At 39.6% G+C, this 15,222-nt stretch overlaps 1 protein-coding gene and 1 long non-coding RNA gene across 2 annotated transcripts; both read right to left on the bottom strand.

Annotated features, from left to right (window-relative positions):
* Positions 1-4,366: 4,366 nt before the first annotated feature.
* ANKEF1 (ankyrin repeat and EF-hand domain containing 1) lies at positions 4,367-10,444 on the bottom strand (the record flags this gene model as incomplete). The annotated part of the gene is made up of 9 exons (XM_053459196.1): positions 4,367-4,642; positions 5,184-5,306; positions 5,403-5,602; positions 5,810-6,036; positions 6,497-7,310; positions 8,463-8,586; positions 8,887-9,036; positions 9,580-9,779; positions 10,069-10,444. Coding segments are annotated over 9 exons (2,373 nt in total), but the record flags the coding sequence as incomplete, so codon positions are not given.
* A 2-nt stretch (positions 10,445-10,446) lies between these two features.
* On the bottom strand, positions 10,447-14,613 carry LOC128483353 (uncharacterized). Its single transcript, XR_008351062.1, has 2 exons — positions 14,488-14,613; positions 10,447-10,609 (listed from the first exon to the last, which is right to left on the bottom strand). It is a non-coding gene; the product is annotated as an uncharacterized LOC128483353 (long non-coding RNA).
* Positions 14,614-15,222: the final 609 nt, after the last annotated feature.

The following is a 15,222-nucleotide window of genomic DNA, read 5'->3' as shown; positions in this document are numbered from 1 at the left end:
ACGTTAACACACATACACACTTACACATGCTTACTGACATACACTTACACACTCATGCTAACAGATTTGTGTTGACATAATGACAACCTGGGTCTGTTCCCATCTATGCACTTGCTATCTTGACTAAACGTTATCCACTCCCCTTATGCTTTGTTTCATGCCTATGGTCGCCCAACAGATCCTTTTAAATCTAAATTAAGCTTACTATACCTATGGGTTCCTCGCATTTAAATCCAAGCATTACTCCAGTTTTCACATGTAGACCTAAAAATGTTGCAGTGCAATCTATCGCTGTATAGGTCCCATTTCCAATGTCTTTTTTCTCTGTATTGAATATTTTTCAGTTGCTTTTGACTCTTTCTGATTGTGATTTTAAAGAAACAAAAGAGGGGAGGAGGTACTTATTAAGGATGTAAAAAATAGCAGCGCTGAAGAAGTCAGGTGAAAGAAGTCTTTCTACAAATAATAATTATAGTGATGTTTGACGTGTGACAGTTGTCTTTTGTTATGTCTTCCCTATTCTGACAAATAGAAATTAATTCTATTTTTACGCTGATGCAATAATGATTACATCTAGTCCATGCTGTGTTAGAGCTGTGAACATCTGTACATTAGAGTTTATCCGTTACTTAAAGGAAAGTATCTAAACTAAATGGATCATATCAGTATCCTTGGCTATACTGTAGACTGAGGCGACAGCCTGTGTTCAAAATAATTACAAGGAATTCAATAAAATAATACTATTTGTGACTTCTCATACCAGGAGTTGTCATCTCAGATGAAGACTGCTGTCCAGTGATATATCTTTAACACCCTGAGACCCAGGGAAGCAGTGTGTCACCCGGAGACTCCACATCAAACCCATAGTGTTTCAAGGTATTGTAATCGGTGAACGTGAAGCACTCAAGATCTCCCCCTTATAACCTCTCCATTTACACTGTCTGTGTTTATCTTGCACACCCTTATTCGCGCCATACATCCTTCATTGGTGCAAGCTATGTGCACAATGGCGAGTACCGGGTCAGGCGGGATTTTCTGTGCAGGGACGGGTTCTTGTGCAGGACCCAGCATGGGGCATTCAGGTTCAATACCGTCTGCTTGCAGCCTTAGTTGCCATCTACTGGCACAGGACTGTGACCTTGCAGGAGACTGGAACCTCAGAACTGGCAGACAACAACGGACTGGGAATTCACTGATGATTAAAGGAGTCTGGCAACTGGGAGATGGCAGCGAACCGGGAAGCGGCAAACTTAAACCACATCAGGCTAGGCGAGGTAATACACTAGAGGGCCAAAATGTGGTACACAGGTATAAGACAAAGTATAGTCTGATGTCAATAATAGATCCACAAGGGGTGCCGAATCAGAAGATAGAAACGTTGATGGATATTAGGGATAATTATGATCTAAATAAATGTATGGCATTATTAATTATAGTAGGACCAGGCCCACATATTGATATAAAGAAATACCCTATATTTTACCTCTTGAAAATAACACTAAAATGTAAAATTCAAAATGAGATACCATACAACTACAATATTTACGTAAAAATATAATTTATTGTGAAGACAAAAATCTAGGAGATATCAATATGATCTGTGTCCCTTACAAATTGTAAAACAGAAAAAACGAACCTGAAAACATATAGCATGACAGAATAACGTATATGACTGATTGGTTATCAAATATTAGATCCTGGCTTATGGATTTAACACAAACAATGATGCAACTCGTAAAACACAGCCCATTGCATTAACATCCCATATTCATCACAGTTTGTGTGACTACATCAAAATCAGCTCCAAACTCGCGGGTTGTGTTATAAATGAACGGTGGTGCCGTGATTTACAGATATATTCCTTGTACATCAAATGTTTATTCACGGTAATATGCATAGCAAATGAACCCATTCGATGCGCATAATAGATCGCTGGTTACTTCTATGCATTAACAAATAGCAGAACTACTTTTCATAGATAACAATCATACACATTTCATTAAAGTATCAATTACTGTCGTCTGGACCCGCTACCGGCAGACAGGCTGCTGCCAGCCGGGGCGTTGGTTCCCAGTGGCATGTACTTATCAGACCTGGCTGGCTGCAAGATCCCCGTTGTCCACACGTTCCCGCCATCAAGGAATAATGTAGGCCCTCAGCAGAAGACGTGCCGTGACGCACAGCTGCAGACGGGACAAGCTGGGCAGCTGATTTATAAATCCGGAACTGCTCAGGACAGATACCCTGTTGTGGTCCTGCTCTAAATTTTGCTACCCTATATTCTTTAACCCTTGCCTTGCCCGACTATTCTCCTGCTTTGCGATCTGCTTTAGTTTGATCTGCCTGTGCACCGTACCTGGCTTGTCTGACTACTTGCTCTGTCAACCGAACCTCTGACTTGTTTGACTGCCCGTTAAGTGTACCGAGCCCAGCTGTGTCTGACCATACTTTCTCCGTTAACCCCTGGCATCCTGTGTCACCCATCCATGACTCCAGTCTGCAGAATCCCACCATGCATTTGCAAAAAAAAAGACACCATGAAAATTCAAGGGGGCCACACAGGTATCATATGCATTAAAGAGCACATAATGGCTGGAGTGTCCCTTTTAAATGAGGGGGGGGTAAACAGGAGAGTATGGGAAAGAGGGGAAACAGACAGCTATCTGGCTCCCACCCCAGCCTAAAACAGCGGAAGCACCAGATTAAAGGGGGAAAAGTCAACCAAAGAATACAGATATGGAGAAATAGTTATGTTATCTCGTGCATAAAAGCTGTCCCCATTTCTATGGTGCAAAATAATTTTGTCAATCTTGGAGCATATGGGCGGCTTCTCTTTGAAGGATTTTGCTACAGCCAAACACATTGCCGCGCTGACTTTATTAACACTGGCCGAAATGTTTAGTGCTCCATAATACCTGTTAAGGAGAGCCTGTCTGAAGTCTCAAGTAGGGTGTATATACCAGCGTGTCAGGAGCTTCCCGCCATTCTCCTAGGGATTGTACAAGTAGTGATTTTAATAAAGCAGTCCATTCTTCTCCAGACGGCGGGTCTCCCAACTTCTCGAGTATGGAATTATTTTAATCCTCTGTGTAGCACCATGTGTTTTATTGTTGCCAAGAAATATTTTTCTTATAAAAAATTACAGTTACTTTATGGATGGTGGCATTTTAGTTCAATTTCTCAAGCTGTGCTTCATGTATGCTTTGTGGTATCAAAGCCATGGAGTTAACTGTTAATAGGAGTCTTTAATAATAATAATAATAATAATAATAGCACATCTTTCTAGGAAATAGTATATACAAAGTATCAGGTTTTTAATCACTGTAATGGAACTCGTGATACAGCCAATTAATACCAGCAATGAAGGATTTAAAAAATATCATTTATATAACAATTGTTGAAACACAAAATAATAATACTACCTGATCACATGGGTTAATTTAAAGGAATTGCAGTATTATCACGTTAAGTAATTGTTCACTAAAGATTTAGAAACATTTCCCAAAAAACACGTTTTCCACCTTGTTTCTTTTTGTACTTTTTTTTTTTAAAATCATCGCACCCAGCAAACAAAAGTTTAAAGGAATATATCAACCAAATGTGTTGATGATAATTTTGTCAAATAATGGAATTCCCTCACCCTCTCTCCAACTATGTATCTGAAGCAGGGTAGCACCCAAGACCCCTTCCCCATATAGCAAACATTTATTTTCTATGCGCAGTGGGGCTGACACAGTCAGCGGCTATTTCTCTTCCCTCCATGCGTGGACTTAGAAAAGAGAGGCATCCAGTGAAGAAAGGGAAGGTGCTGCTTTTCTAAAGTAGAATAAACTCTCCAATCCTTGCTGGTAAGTAAGGATTGTTGAATGGAAACCGGCAGAATAATGTAGCTGCTTGTTTTCATGGTAAACAAAAAATAAAGGGTCCTTCGTGCTGGCAACTGATCTATTATTTGACCTGCTTGTCGGCATTCAGTAACAATTGTGATAATCGGTGAGATGTGACACAAACCCTTATAAATTAACAAAAACACACACACTTGTGTGTTGGATACATTTGCTAGCGGTGGGCAGGGGTTTTAGGACAAATATTTGCTTTTTATTACTTACTGTTACATTACCTGGTTTGCAATCAAAGGAGAATGATGGGGGAAAATATGTTTCAGCATTTGTTTCCCATTTGTATCATTACAGATCTCCATTGCAGCTCCCGCATGGCCACCTTGCTTCGCTCTTAAGCTGAGCGCTGCAAGGTGGCTCTTCTTGTAAAGTGAGCCGATGGCCACTACCCTCACCACTTCTTGCCACCACAACACATGTGTCCTAATACGGATGCCTGAAATGATGAAAGGTATGAAATCCTGGCATTATGTGCAGTTGAAGTTTATTAAAACATACCCAGTATGAAGCAGCATCATAAGCAGTGCAGTCATACTGTGTTCTTCACAAGTTTGCATACCTTCCCTTACTCTTTTTTGTTCAGTCTAAACACGATCAGTATTCCCTAAGATTAGAGTCTTTTCCATTAGGTTCTTGCTGAAAGGCATCTTGAAGTCTTCAAAGTCCACTTCGTAAGTAAAACGCTCACGTTGCAGTTCCCTCTTTCTGATTTGATCTGCTGTAGTTGGCTCTGAAATCCAAACCTACAATGAAATGTAACATATTAATATCGGGAGAGAGGGTGTGTGTGGAAGCGCCGCACTTTTGCAGAGGTTGTCTGGGAGACATGACTAATGGTTCTGATACTGGGGAGAAGCGAACGAAGAAAGAAGGCAGAAGAGAGAAGACCAAGAAGAGACAAGAGAAGAATAAGAGCTTTGGGAAAGGAGACAGGGACACGGAAGCGGTGGGCCCGAGAAGGTAGGGAGACATTGAGAAGGAGATGAAGAGAGGGTGAGTGAGAGCATAAGGGAGTGAGTTAGAGCGTGAGAAAGTGTGAGTGAGAGTAAAAACCAACAAGAGCTCTGTTTTGTTTTAGTTTGTTTCGTTGAGTTCTCACCTCCTTTTGTGCAAATTAACAACATTTTGTTAAAGTTAGACTTGTACGAATCTAGATGCACAAGCCCTATACATATCATTAAACTACACAATATAAAATCATTTTTCTCACTTTCAGTTAGTATTCCTGTAGACACAATGGTAAGTATTGCAGTAAAACATATTGATTATCGTGTATTTTCTTACCGATTTAGGCACAAATGTGATGTCCACTTTTTTTGTTTCTCCCATAATTATCTTGCTGTTAAGATGAGCAATATTGTTTTTCCTCTCTTTTCCAGGAAAAAGCTCCTCGTCGGATTTCAAAGGCTTCGAGACATGATGTAAATAAATGAAATTTTTGTAAAACGCATAATAATAATTTACAGAATACAATATTTTTTTTACAAAAATGTACAAATGTACCTCTTGTATAACCTGAGTGGCACCTGGGATTCCAGCACCAGGGGTCTGAGGTTTGGAGACTGCTTTTGATTTGCCCTCCATTCTGCCCTTCTGCCTGCCTTTCTTCTCCTTTGGCTTTGGCAAGCTGTCCAGTTTGGCTTTTAGCATATCAATCAGTCTGTAGTCAGCATATGCCATGGCAATATCTAAAACATTTTGTCCTATTGAAAGAAAAACCCACACATTACGTTATTTTTTTTAATGGCCCCAGGACAATATGAAGGACATAATTCTGTGAATGATGTTACAGTCCTTTTTGAGATGCTTTAATTCCTTTAATATGTATGTTTTTCCTGAAAATGTGTTTTTATACCTGTCTGGGCCAGTGAAGAGCTTACACTATGTTGTGGGGCACACATATGATTTACCTTTCTTATTGGCAATTTGAACTTTTGCTCCAGAGTTTATCAAAAGCTGAACACAACTCAAACTGCAGCTTTCTACTGCTCTCATTAATGGAGTTGATCCATTGAAGGCGATCGCATCTATCTGGGCACCACATTTCAACAGTAGATCAGCAATATCGTCCTGGCCAGCATGGCATGCGTGGTGCAGAGGAGTCCACAAAAAATTGTCAGTTGCATTGACATTAGCACTGTGAACAAATAAAAGAATTTAACACAGATGTTCAACCAATTGCCACAAGATGGGGCACAAGAGAAAGAAGACATTCAGGGTGGGGGTTCTTAATACCATCCCCTTCACCCAGAAATCAAAAGGACTCTCCTGCCAATCAGCTTCCATGTCTGGCGCCTATAGGCCAAATTTACATGGTCCCAGGTAGATCAAATTAAGTAAAAATTCTAACAATGTCAATGTTAATTTTACTGGGAACTATGAGGTATAGTCATCAAATTCTTTAGTGAAATATTTGAATATATCGAAGTTTCTTCTAAATAATACACACCTATGAGATGGAAACATCGCTAGTTCATTGCCAAATTGTTCTCAGTAATGGCAATCCCAAGACCATTATATAGACCATTTTCACCATGATGCTCTATTCAACAGTTTTTTTTTAATGTAGATGAAAATGAAATAAAAAGCAAGCTTACCCTTTTTGCAGAAGAAATTTGACAACCTCTAGGCTACCATATGCACAGGCCGACATTAGAGGCGTTTTATAAAACATATCTTTTCCATCCACTGGAACGCCCTCTTCAAAAGCCCTCTTCAGCGATTCCACGTCTCCAGTTTTGACAGCACAATGTATGTGATGATAAACTTTTTCTAAATCGTCCACATACCATCCAGTGTCATCGGTTATCGGATTTTGAGGTGGGTGGTCACAGTCAAAACGATTGATATCGGTAACATTGTGGAATGTTTTAATCATAAATGTTGGTGGGCCACCATCTTCACGACGTGGAAACGAGTTGCTTGGCATCACACATATTGGCATAGGAATATTGCTCTTTCCTTTTTTTCCTTTCTTGCTTTTTTTCTTTTTTGGTCCATAGGAAGAAAGCAAAAAATGTTTTTGAAGGTACTTGGAACCCTTCAAAAATTCTTCTGGGACAATCGCTCCTCCTCTTCCTTTCTCATGAAGACGTATAATGCTCTCAAGTTGCTCCTGGTTAACAGGGGCCTTCTTCTCCATGAGTACTGTAACAAAATCTTCTTTTGTAATGGATCCATCTTCTCTATCAAACTGCTTAAAGGATTCTCGAAGAATTGTTTGATGTTCACATGACCAGTCATGCAAAGTAATAGCCCACGGCGGGTTAGGATTTTGCACTCCTGGCTTAGAGTGTTTTTTCACATAGCGCATTATTTTTCCGATTTCCTTCATAGCCGCTTTGAAACCACCCTCTTTCGCAATAGCTTTGGGAGTCAAGGTTTTAAAATTTTTCCAGTTTGGACTGCAACCTACAACACACAGAATTGACCTTTGCCATGATCATGACCACTGCAAGTAGTGATTAAAAGAACCCATTTAGTTGTAAAAGAATTCATGTATATTTCAGGCACCACAGTAGGATTTTCAATGAGAACATACATGCCCCAAGCACACAATTAACAAATGAAGACAAACACCGCCTGGAACACTTAAAAGAAAATAATTAGGGAAGGTTTTCTCTTTGTATGCTCACAATTGTTTTAAGCATAGGTTCAATAATTCTTAAATTCCAAAGCACATATTTAAATGAACAGTATAATCATTATTTAATGTCTCATTTATTTTTAAGTACTGCCTCAATTGCAAGAAAAAAAAACTAAAAAAAAATAAATTTGTAGATTAAATTATTTTAAATTATTGATTATTGATTCTCTACGGGACCTGCTAGGCAATTTCCTATAGACACAGTTGAGGAAGCGATGGAATGAGGGGTTGTCATTAGGTAGTGGCTTTAGATAAGATGATTATCATTTATATTTGGCATCACTTTAATAACTAATATAACTAAATTAATTTATCTAACTAAATGCAGTGTGTGCTTTTTTGTTTATTTTCTATGTAACTTGATGCAGGATCCATTGTCTGATCTCTGTGACGCAACAAGTGTACCCTTTCTCAATAACTAAAAAACACAGATATATTTCTATAAATGTATTTTTTAATTCCAAAAGGACAGATGAGTTGTATACCAGAACAGCGAGGAGATTTATAAGGTTGTGCACCATAAGTGCAACAGGCTGACATACTAGTGTGTTTTATGTCTAGATCCAGTCTTACGTGTACTTACCTTTCAATATGATGCGTACAGAAACCTACATGACCTTTTGTATTTGTATCATGATATTATATGATGAATTATTCAGTTTACCTAAAACCACGCATTTCTGAGTATTTAAACTTGTCTTGAAAAAATAGGTTTCCCTGGGTAAAGCGTAAAACTGTCAACATACATTTGTGCTCACCCTTTTATAAAACCTCTTCCATAAAAATGATACGTTATATATCTTTTATGAACACGTTTAGGTCTTACCAGCACACAAGTAGATATTTTTTTTTTATTTTTTTTTTATGCAGGACTCTCAACTGTACTAAAAAAAAGAAAAATAAACAGTAGCACCCACCTCTTTGTCCTAGAAACTTGCAGCAGTCAGCAAAGCCTCCGCTAGCAGCATGATGGAGGGCATTGTTTCCATCCATCGCAATAATTCCTATGTCGGCTTTATATGCTGATAGCACCTTTAGAATCTAGAAGCAAAAAGAACACTCATAAATTAGCTGCATCCTAAATTCTTTGTTTTTTACCATGATATGGTCAAAAAATGGGCAGAGAATGCTGAAATATAAATTATGCCCCCCCCTGAAAAATTCTGAGGATGCCCATGTGATGTAATTTAATTACTCAGTTCCTGTTCATAATCCTAGTCTTAAATACTATTTTTACTGCACTATAAAACCAGAGGGCGCTTGCAGGTTGGATTTGGGTTGTTTGGTAATAACACAACATAGGAAACAAGACACGTAGACACAACTGAAGTAGATACATACCTCCAAAAAGCCACCTTTGGCAGCAAAATGAACAGCATGATATCGCTGCTTATCAAACAAATTCACATCTCCCCCCTTCTCCAGGATGCTGCGAACGACTTCAAGAGCACCTTCCCTGGATGCTTCCATTAACGCAGTGCGTCCTGTAGCCTTCAGGTAACAAACCAACGTGTTAGACAACACAACATTAATGAGCAAACCATTGTGTATGCTTACGTGGGATTCCTAAAACAATGGACACGGTTCTTAGTAGAACAACCACTGAATGCCCACTTCTGCAAATGGATGTAGAACATTTCTAATGTTCTCTGGGTTTGCGTTATTTGTACCCCAGGGAAGTGAATAGACAGACATGTGCCTCTGATGGTCCAGATTTACTGTCCTAGGCTTACTTGTGGGAACAAAAAGAGTATACTAAAATTTTAGTAAGGTGTGTTACCTTTACTGAGCACCAACAAGGTAGGAGAGACCTGTCCTGTGTGCAACATCTCTCGTTCACATTGAATACACTTGTTACACTTGCTGAAAAGTAGCACCTATCAATTATCTATTTGTTATTGGACAATTCTTATGGTAATCCATTAATTATCAATTGCATTCCTTAAGGTTTAAAAAACTGAACATTTTAATGTTTAGTGTCACAATATTAGTAAGTTATGTGTACTACATAGTTTCAATTAACACATTTCATACTGGGTTTAGAGCGTTGGGATTGGCTCCTTTTTCCAGAAGTCTCAGACATATTTCTTTACATTCCCGGGCCTGCTCACAAGCCACCAGAAGAACTGGTATTCCTTCTGCCGTGCGGTTATTAACCTCCGCGCCATGGTCCAGGGCTATCTGAAGACAGCGTAAATGTCTTTTGCTAGGAGAGATGCAGTAAAATAAAACTCCTGCGAAAGATAAAATAGTGTTGGTAAAGAAACACAATCACATGGAATAAGAACCTACTATCTTGCTTGTATTTCCCATCATTTTCTGTAACAAATAGATATTGCTAAATAATGTATCCTTGAAAACCTTGAACATATTTTTTTTCAAGGATCAATTTTTTTTTTTGACAGTTCCCAACAATTCTTACCATGAAAAGAATAAAATAAAGTGTATTTGTGCCATGATGAGGCCCCCAGAATATCATTAATTGGGACAAATAACAGCATATGCTTATCAAGTAATATTTACCTTTCCCTGCCTTGTTTACAATAGTCATGTCAGCTTGAGCCTTGGCAAGAACATCCAAGACTAAGTCATGTCCTAGTTCTGTTGCCTTCATTGCTGGGGTACATCCTTTTAGGTCCTGAATGTCAGGTTGCGCTCCTAAATTGAGAAGGAATTTACACAGATTGACGTTATTTGCTGCTGCTGCTAAATGCAAAGCGCCTTGTCCATTTTGTGGTTCAGTTATGTTAATGAGGTCTGGAACACCAAGCCTGGTAAGTTTTTCTATCTGTGCCGTGTCTTGCTCTCGAACACACTGAAGAACTTTGTAGATTTGTAATGTTTCTAATCTTCCTTCAGCTGCAGATCTATTTTCTCCGTTGATTTCTAAAGACTCTAGTATTTCTTGGTTTATTTCCAAAGGTTCTAGCTTGTCTTTTACAACAGGTTCCTTTTCTTGTTTGCCAACTTCTATATGTTCCATATGACTTTCTTGAGCTGTAGTCGCTAGAGGTCCATCAGTTGTAGTCATATTTACTGCATTAGTAATTGGATTTTTGAAAATCTAGTTTGGAAACAAAGAAAAATTTACAAGATTACTTCATAGAAGCCACGGACGACCCTTGACCAAACAGCACCCCAGGAAAAAACATCTTTGTGGTTCCACAAACACACATGACATATCTTTTTATACATTTAGAATTCCAATATAAGCATGGATCTCTTCTCCACGTCCCCTATGCATTGTAGGGACTTTTTTTGCACTTGTGTCAGGTACCAGACCAATTTCTACACAGTGGGGGCAATTTCTGAGGTGACAGTCAGTACCTCCTGGACTAGGAATCCTAGACAGTTGCTTGACTCACTAAGACCATTACCCACCAACACTTGATCAAGACTTGAGGTTTGGCGTGACTGAAATGTAGTCCTCTACTGTTGGTGTATTAAAGGCATGTGATTAATCATATAGAGTGCAGCTCCTTTCATTGAGTAAATCAGTAGTCAGACCCGGACCTATAGGGCCATGAGCAGGCCCGGAATTACCGTATGTTTATCATTCCCTGAAAATACAAATGTAATGAATGTTAACTGAGATGCCTGCACTAAATCTGGGATAAATAACAAATGTGGCCTGTTTGTAGACCTCAGATCTTAGAGATGGACACCAATGCTCTAGATCCTTTGCATACACATTTGTTTTGTGGTAAACCTCTGTGTTTTGAAAAACTTATGAATAGACGTGACAGAATATGCCGTTATTGTCTGTTAAACAGGTCATTGCATGATACATAGAAAAACAAGATCATTGCAGTGAATTCTTTGTAAAAAAAAAATGCAGATACACAGAAGGTGTTGAAAACCTGTATTTAGAGACTTGCGTAATTGCGTTGACATTGAAGGGTATGGAGTCCGCTGTCAAAAGATCTCTTTAACAAGTTAGGACTTGTTCTTAATAACATGTCTATACATTAAGCTCTACTACTCCATCACACAAAAGATGTCCCAAAATAACGGGAAATATACACTCCGCTTGTTTGGGTACAAAACCTTCCTCCACTTTGACCATTGCTAATTGGAACAGATTATCAGCGGAGGTGAAGGAAATTGTGAAGGTTGTTGTGACGGGGATGGTGCTGTGTTTGGTATTCAGGAATGACATTTAATAATAGGGGGCGATTACAGAAATGATCTTAAGCCTAATCCTTTAAATACAGGAGACCAGTGTGAGAGCAGGTTGATTACAATACTCTGTTTCAAAAAATTATATTTTGTCCACATGATCCATCTATTAACATATGAATTCATTTAATTTATTATCCGGGCCCTGATGTCACAATCATTGTTCAAATACTATGTTACCAGAGTCTTAATCATATCGAATAACCTCCTCATTCAGTTACCTGGGTTATTCTATCAACGGGATCTATCGGATTTCTTTTTCATGAGTTATTTCTACTCTGCTTAATTTAACTCTTTTGTAAGCTCTTTGGACTAGCAAAATGGTAAATGGCTCGCAGGGTAAAAATTATCAGACTAAGGGAATCTAATATGTATAGCTTGGAGGAAAAATCAGAGAGAGGGGAGATGTGATAGATTCAATTAAATACTTAAAGTGATTTAACAAAGAACAGGAGGGAAGTTTATTTCAAAGAAGGAGAAATGTTAAAAGAAAGACGTCACAATCTAAAACTAGATGGTCAGAGGCTTAGATATACTGTAAGAAAATTTTAATTTTCTGAGAGGGTGGTAGATGAATGGCCTCCCATCAGCTAATACAGCGAGGGAATGAAAGTGGAAGTGGGCGGGGAGTGTCGTAATGCTGCTCCCGCGACCCAATGTTTCCCTGTAGGGACACAGAGACCAGGAGAAGCGACACTTCTCCCAGAGACTCCAGGAACTCTCTGGGTTTGGCCCTGGGTATGAACACGAACAATTACCGTATTGGCCCGAATATAGGCCGCACTTTTTTCCCCCACTTTAAGTCTTTAAAGTGGGGGTGCGGCCTCTATTCGGGGTCTAGTGCCGACGCCCGGGACATGCAGTCCTGGGCGACGGGCAGGCGGCGGGGTTAGGATACAGATCCCCCGCAGCGGTGCAGGGGACCTGCATCCTACTCTCTGATACGCTCAGACAGCCTCCCCTGCCGGCACTTTCCACGAGGGAAGCATATCTCGAGTGAGTGGCAGCATATCTCGGGGGGGGGGGACAGTGGCAGCATATCTCGGGGGGGGGACAGAGTGGCAGCATATCTCGGGGGGGGGGAGGACAGAGTGGCAGCATGTTTTTTGGGTGCTTTTTTAAAGAAAAAAACTTTTTCTTTAAAAAAGCACCAAACTTTTAGGGTGCGGCCTATATACGGGGCGGCCTATATCCGAGCCAATACGGCATATCTGTGACTTTAAGCAGCCAGGAAAGTCCATGTAGAATGAGTATATTTCACAATCCTCGACTGTGCTGAGGCGAGGTATTTGTGTTCCAGTATTTGTGTACTAAAGTATGAAGCTGTTTATCTGTGGTTATCAAGACAAGCATTTAGTAAATGAATCCGGTATGTATCTTTGCGTTTGCAGCGCCATAGCAATGGCAAAACCATGTCCTTCTGCAGTGATATTATTGGGCAAATAATAGAATAGGATTGATTCATTTGATTAACAATGCCCCTCTGTCATTTACAAAATAATGGGAACTGGGGACATTTCCCTTGCTGAAGTGAAGGGTCTACAATATTTCACCTTATACCTTATCATACTCTCCCTTTAGTAAGTAAACCTAACAGAAGCTTTGTGTAAAATCTCATCTCCACATTTTCATTTAACAGAGATCTTCGGACCTCTATAGCGCAGACCAGCATGTGTTTGGTCCCAACACCTACTCCAGCTCAACCAAAGCATGGATGTGCACATTGGATCTGAACTAAAATTGCTCCTCACAAATGGTATTCTGTACTTTTGCACACGTTTGTGTTGGGGGTGGGGTGTAAAATAGAAATACTGGTATTACACTGGTTGCCTATAGAACATTATTTGTGGAGGGTTATTGAATAATGGCACACATGGCATTAGGCTGGTGTGCATGGAGCTTGCGGCAGGGCAGGTTCACCCGCTTCTAAGGATCTACAGCCCTTCCCTTAAAAAGAGCTACAAATGAGGGCTAACATGGTGCATTTTATTATTATTATAATTATTATTAAAGCTTATTCTAGCCATTAAACTCCACTTATTCCAGACGTGGAAATACATAGCAGTGAGATATGAGTAGATTGTGAGCTACTAGCCAGAGACTCTTTTTCCTAAAATATCTTCAGAAGGACCACCAGAAAGAAAAGCATTAAGGATTCAGTGATTATAAACCAGCACGTAGAGAATCTTTCAGTAAAAGCTAACACATCTGCATCATTACATACAGAGCTTCACTACATGGCAAGCAAGGCAATCAGTCTATAGCAAAAGATTCTGCTCTGTGCATTTGATCCATATGATTGGAATGATTGAGCTGCATTACCACTTACAACCAGCTGGCGGCGCAATCCAATTAAAAACAAAAAAAAGTTAAAAGCTCAAAACGCACATTCCGTCAGTCCCAGTTTGTCGGGAGTTGTTTGAGACCCAAATACATTCGGAGCCCTATGACAAGTTGCGATAACACTGTGCTGTTAGCATGTAATCCATGATGTTCATTAATCAACCAGTCCGACCAATTATTACCAATGCAATGCATCACCAATTACGTGACACGAACATTCAGGCTACAGTTCCCCAACTAGACAATGAAGGTAAATATCATTAGTGCCATAAAGTGGATAAACCCCTAGTCACAAACACACAGCTTTACATGAGTATGACGGATCAGACATAGGATGTTCTGGAAAAATTAAACAAATAAAAAAATCCCTAATACGGTTTTACTATAAAGCTGCATTTTTTAGGAGTGAGCTATTCGTACCTTGTTTATCCACAGATCAGTTCTTAAGCGTATATCCGTCGTTCTTTGTATTTTCTACATAGTGGCATCCAGGGAACCTTCAGGCAGCTGATGGACCGGCTTATCACACGGCATTGTTAGGGTAGGACGCGACATTCCGTCTCCATGACGATCGCCCAATGTGAAAGTTTAGCTGTTGTGAGCATGCGCCAAAAGAAACGTGTCATTCGGAGGGTTGTCCACTAGGTGGCAGAAGAAGTCGAATTGGGAGATCTTTCTATATAAATCTATACGTCACTGTAAGGGTTCATATGCACCTTTGCAGAATCAGGGGTCAGATTTATCGTATCAAGTAGTGGTATACACAATAAGGGAGACTGGAGAAGTATTAAGGAAAGTATCTGGAGTATATTTCAAGCAGTATCCATACTCCTAAATGCCCTATTTACCAGTAGACGTAGTAACAGTATTTGGACAAGGAATAGTGTCGCGGGGCCAAGCAAATATGCACTTCCAGGGAATGTTGTAAAAACATCTAATCTAACCATTCGGAGATGTGAATGTTTAGCGTATTGTGTGCTGTATATGGGGTTTATTCACTAAAGGTAGAGATGCCGTTCCGACTCTATTGATTATGAACGACCAACGCTGGTACATTTCTCCAGGCTGAGCTGACCCTGTATAATGAATAATTAAATGTGTAAGGAGAAATGTTGTTGATACATATAGGTTATACAGGGCTAGCCAAGCTCTTTG

Source organism: Spea bombifrons, chromosome 3 (genome assembly GCF_027358695.1).
Source record: "Spea bombifrons isolate aSpeBom1 chromosome 3, aSpeBom1.2.pri, whole genome shotgun sequence".
NCBI lineage: Eukaryota > Metazoa > Chordata > Amphibia > Anura > Pelobatidae > Spea > Spea bombifrons.
Note: the sequence above shows the minus strand (reverse complement) of the source record. Positions and strands in the feature narration are given on the sequence as shown.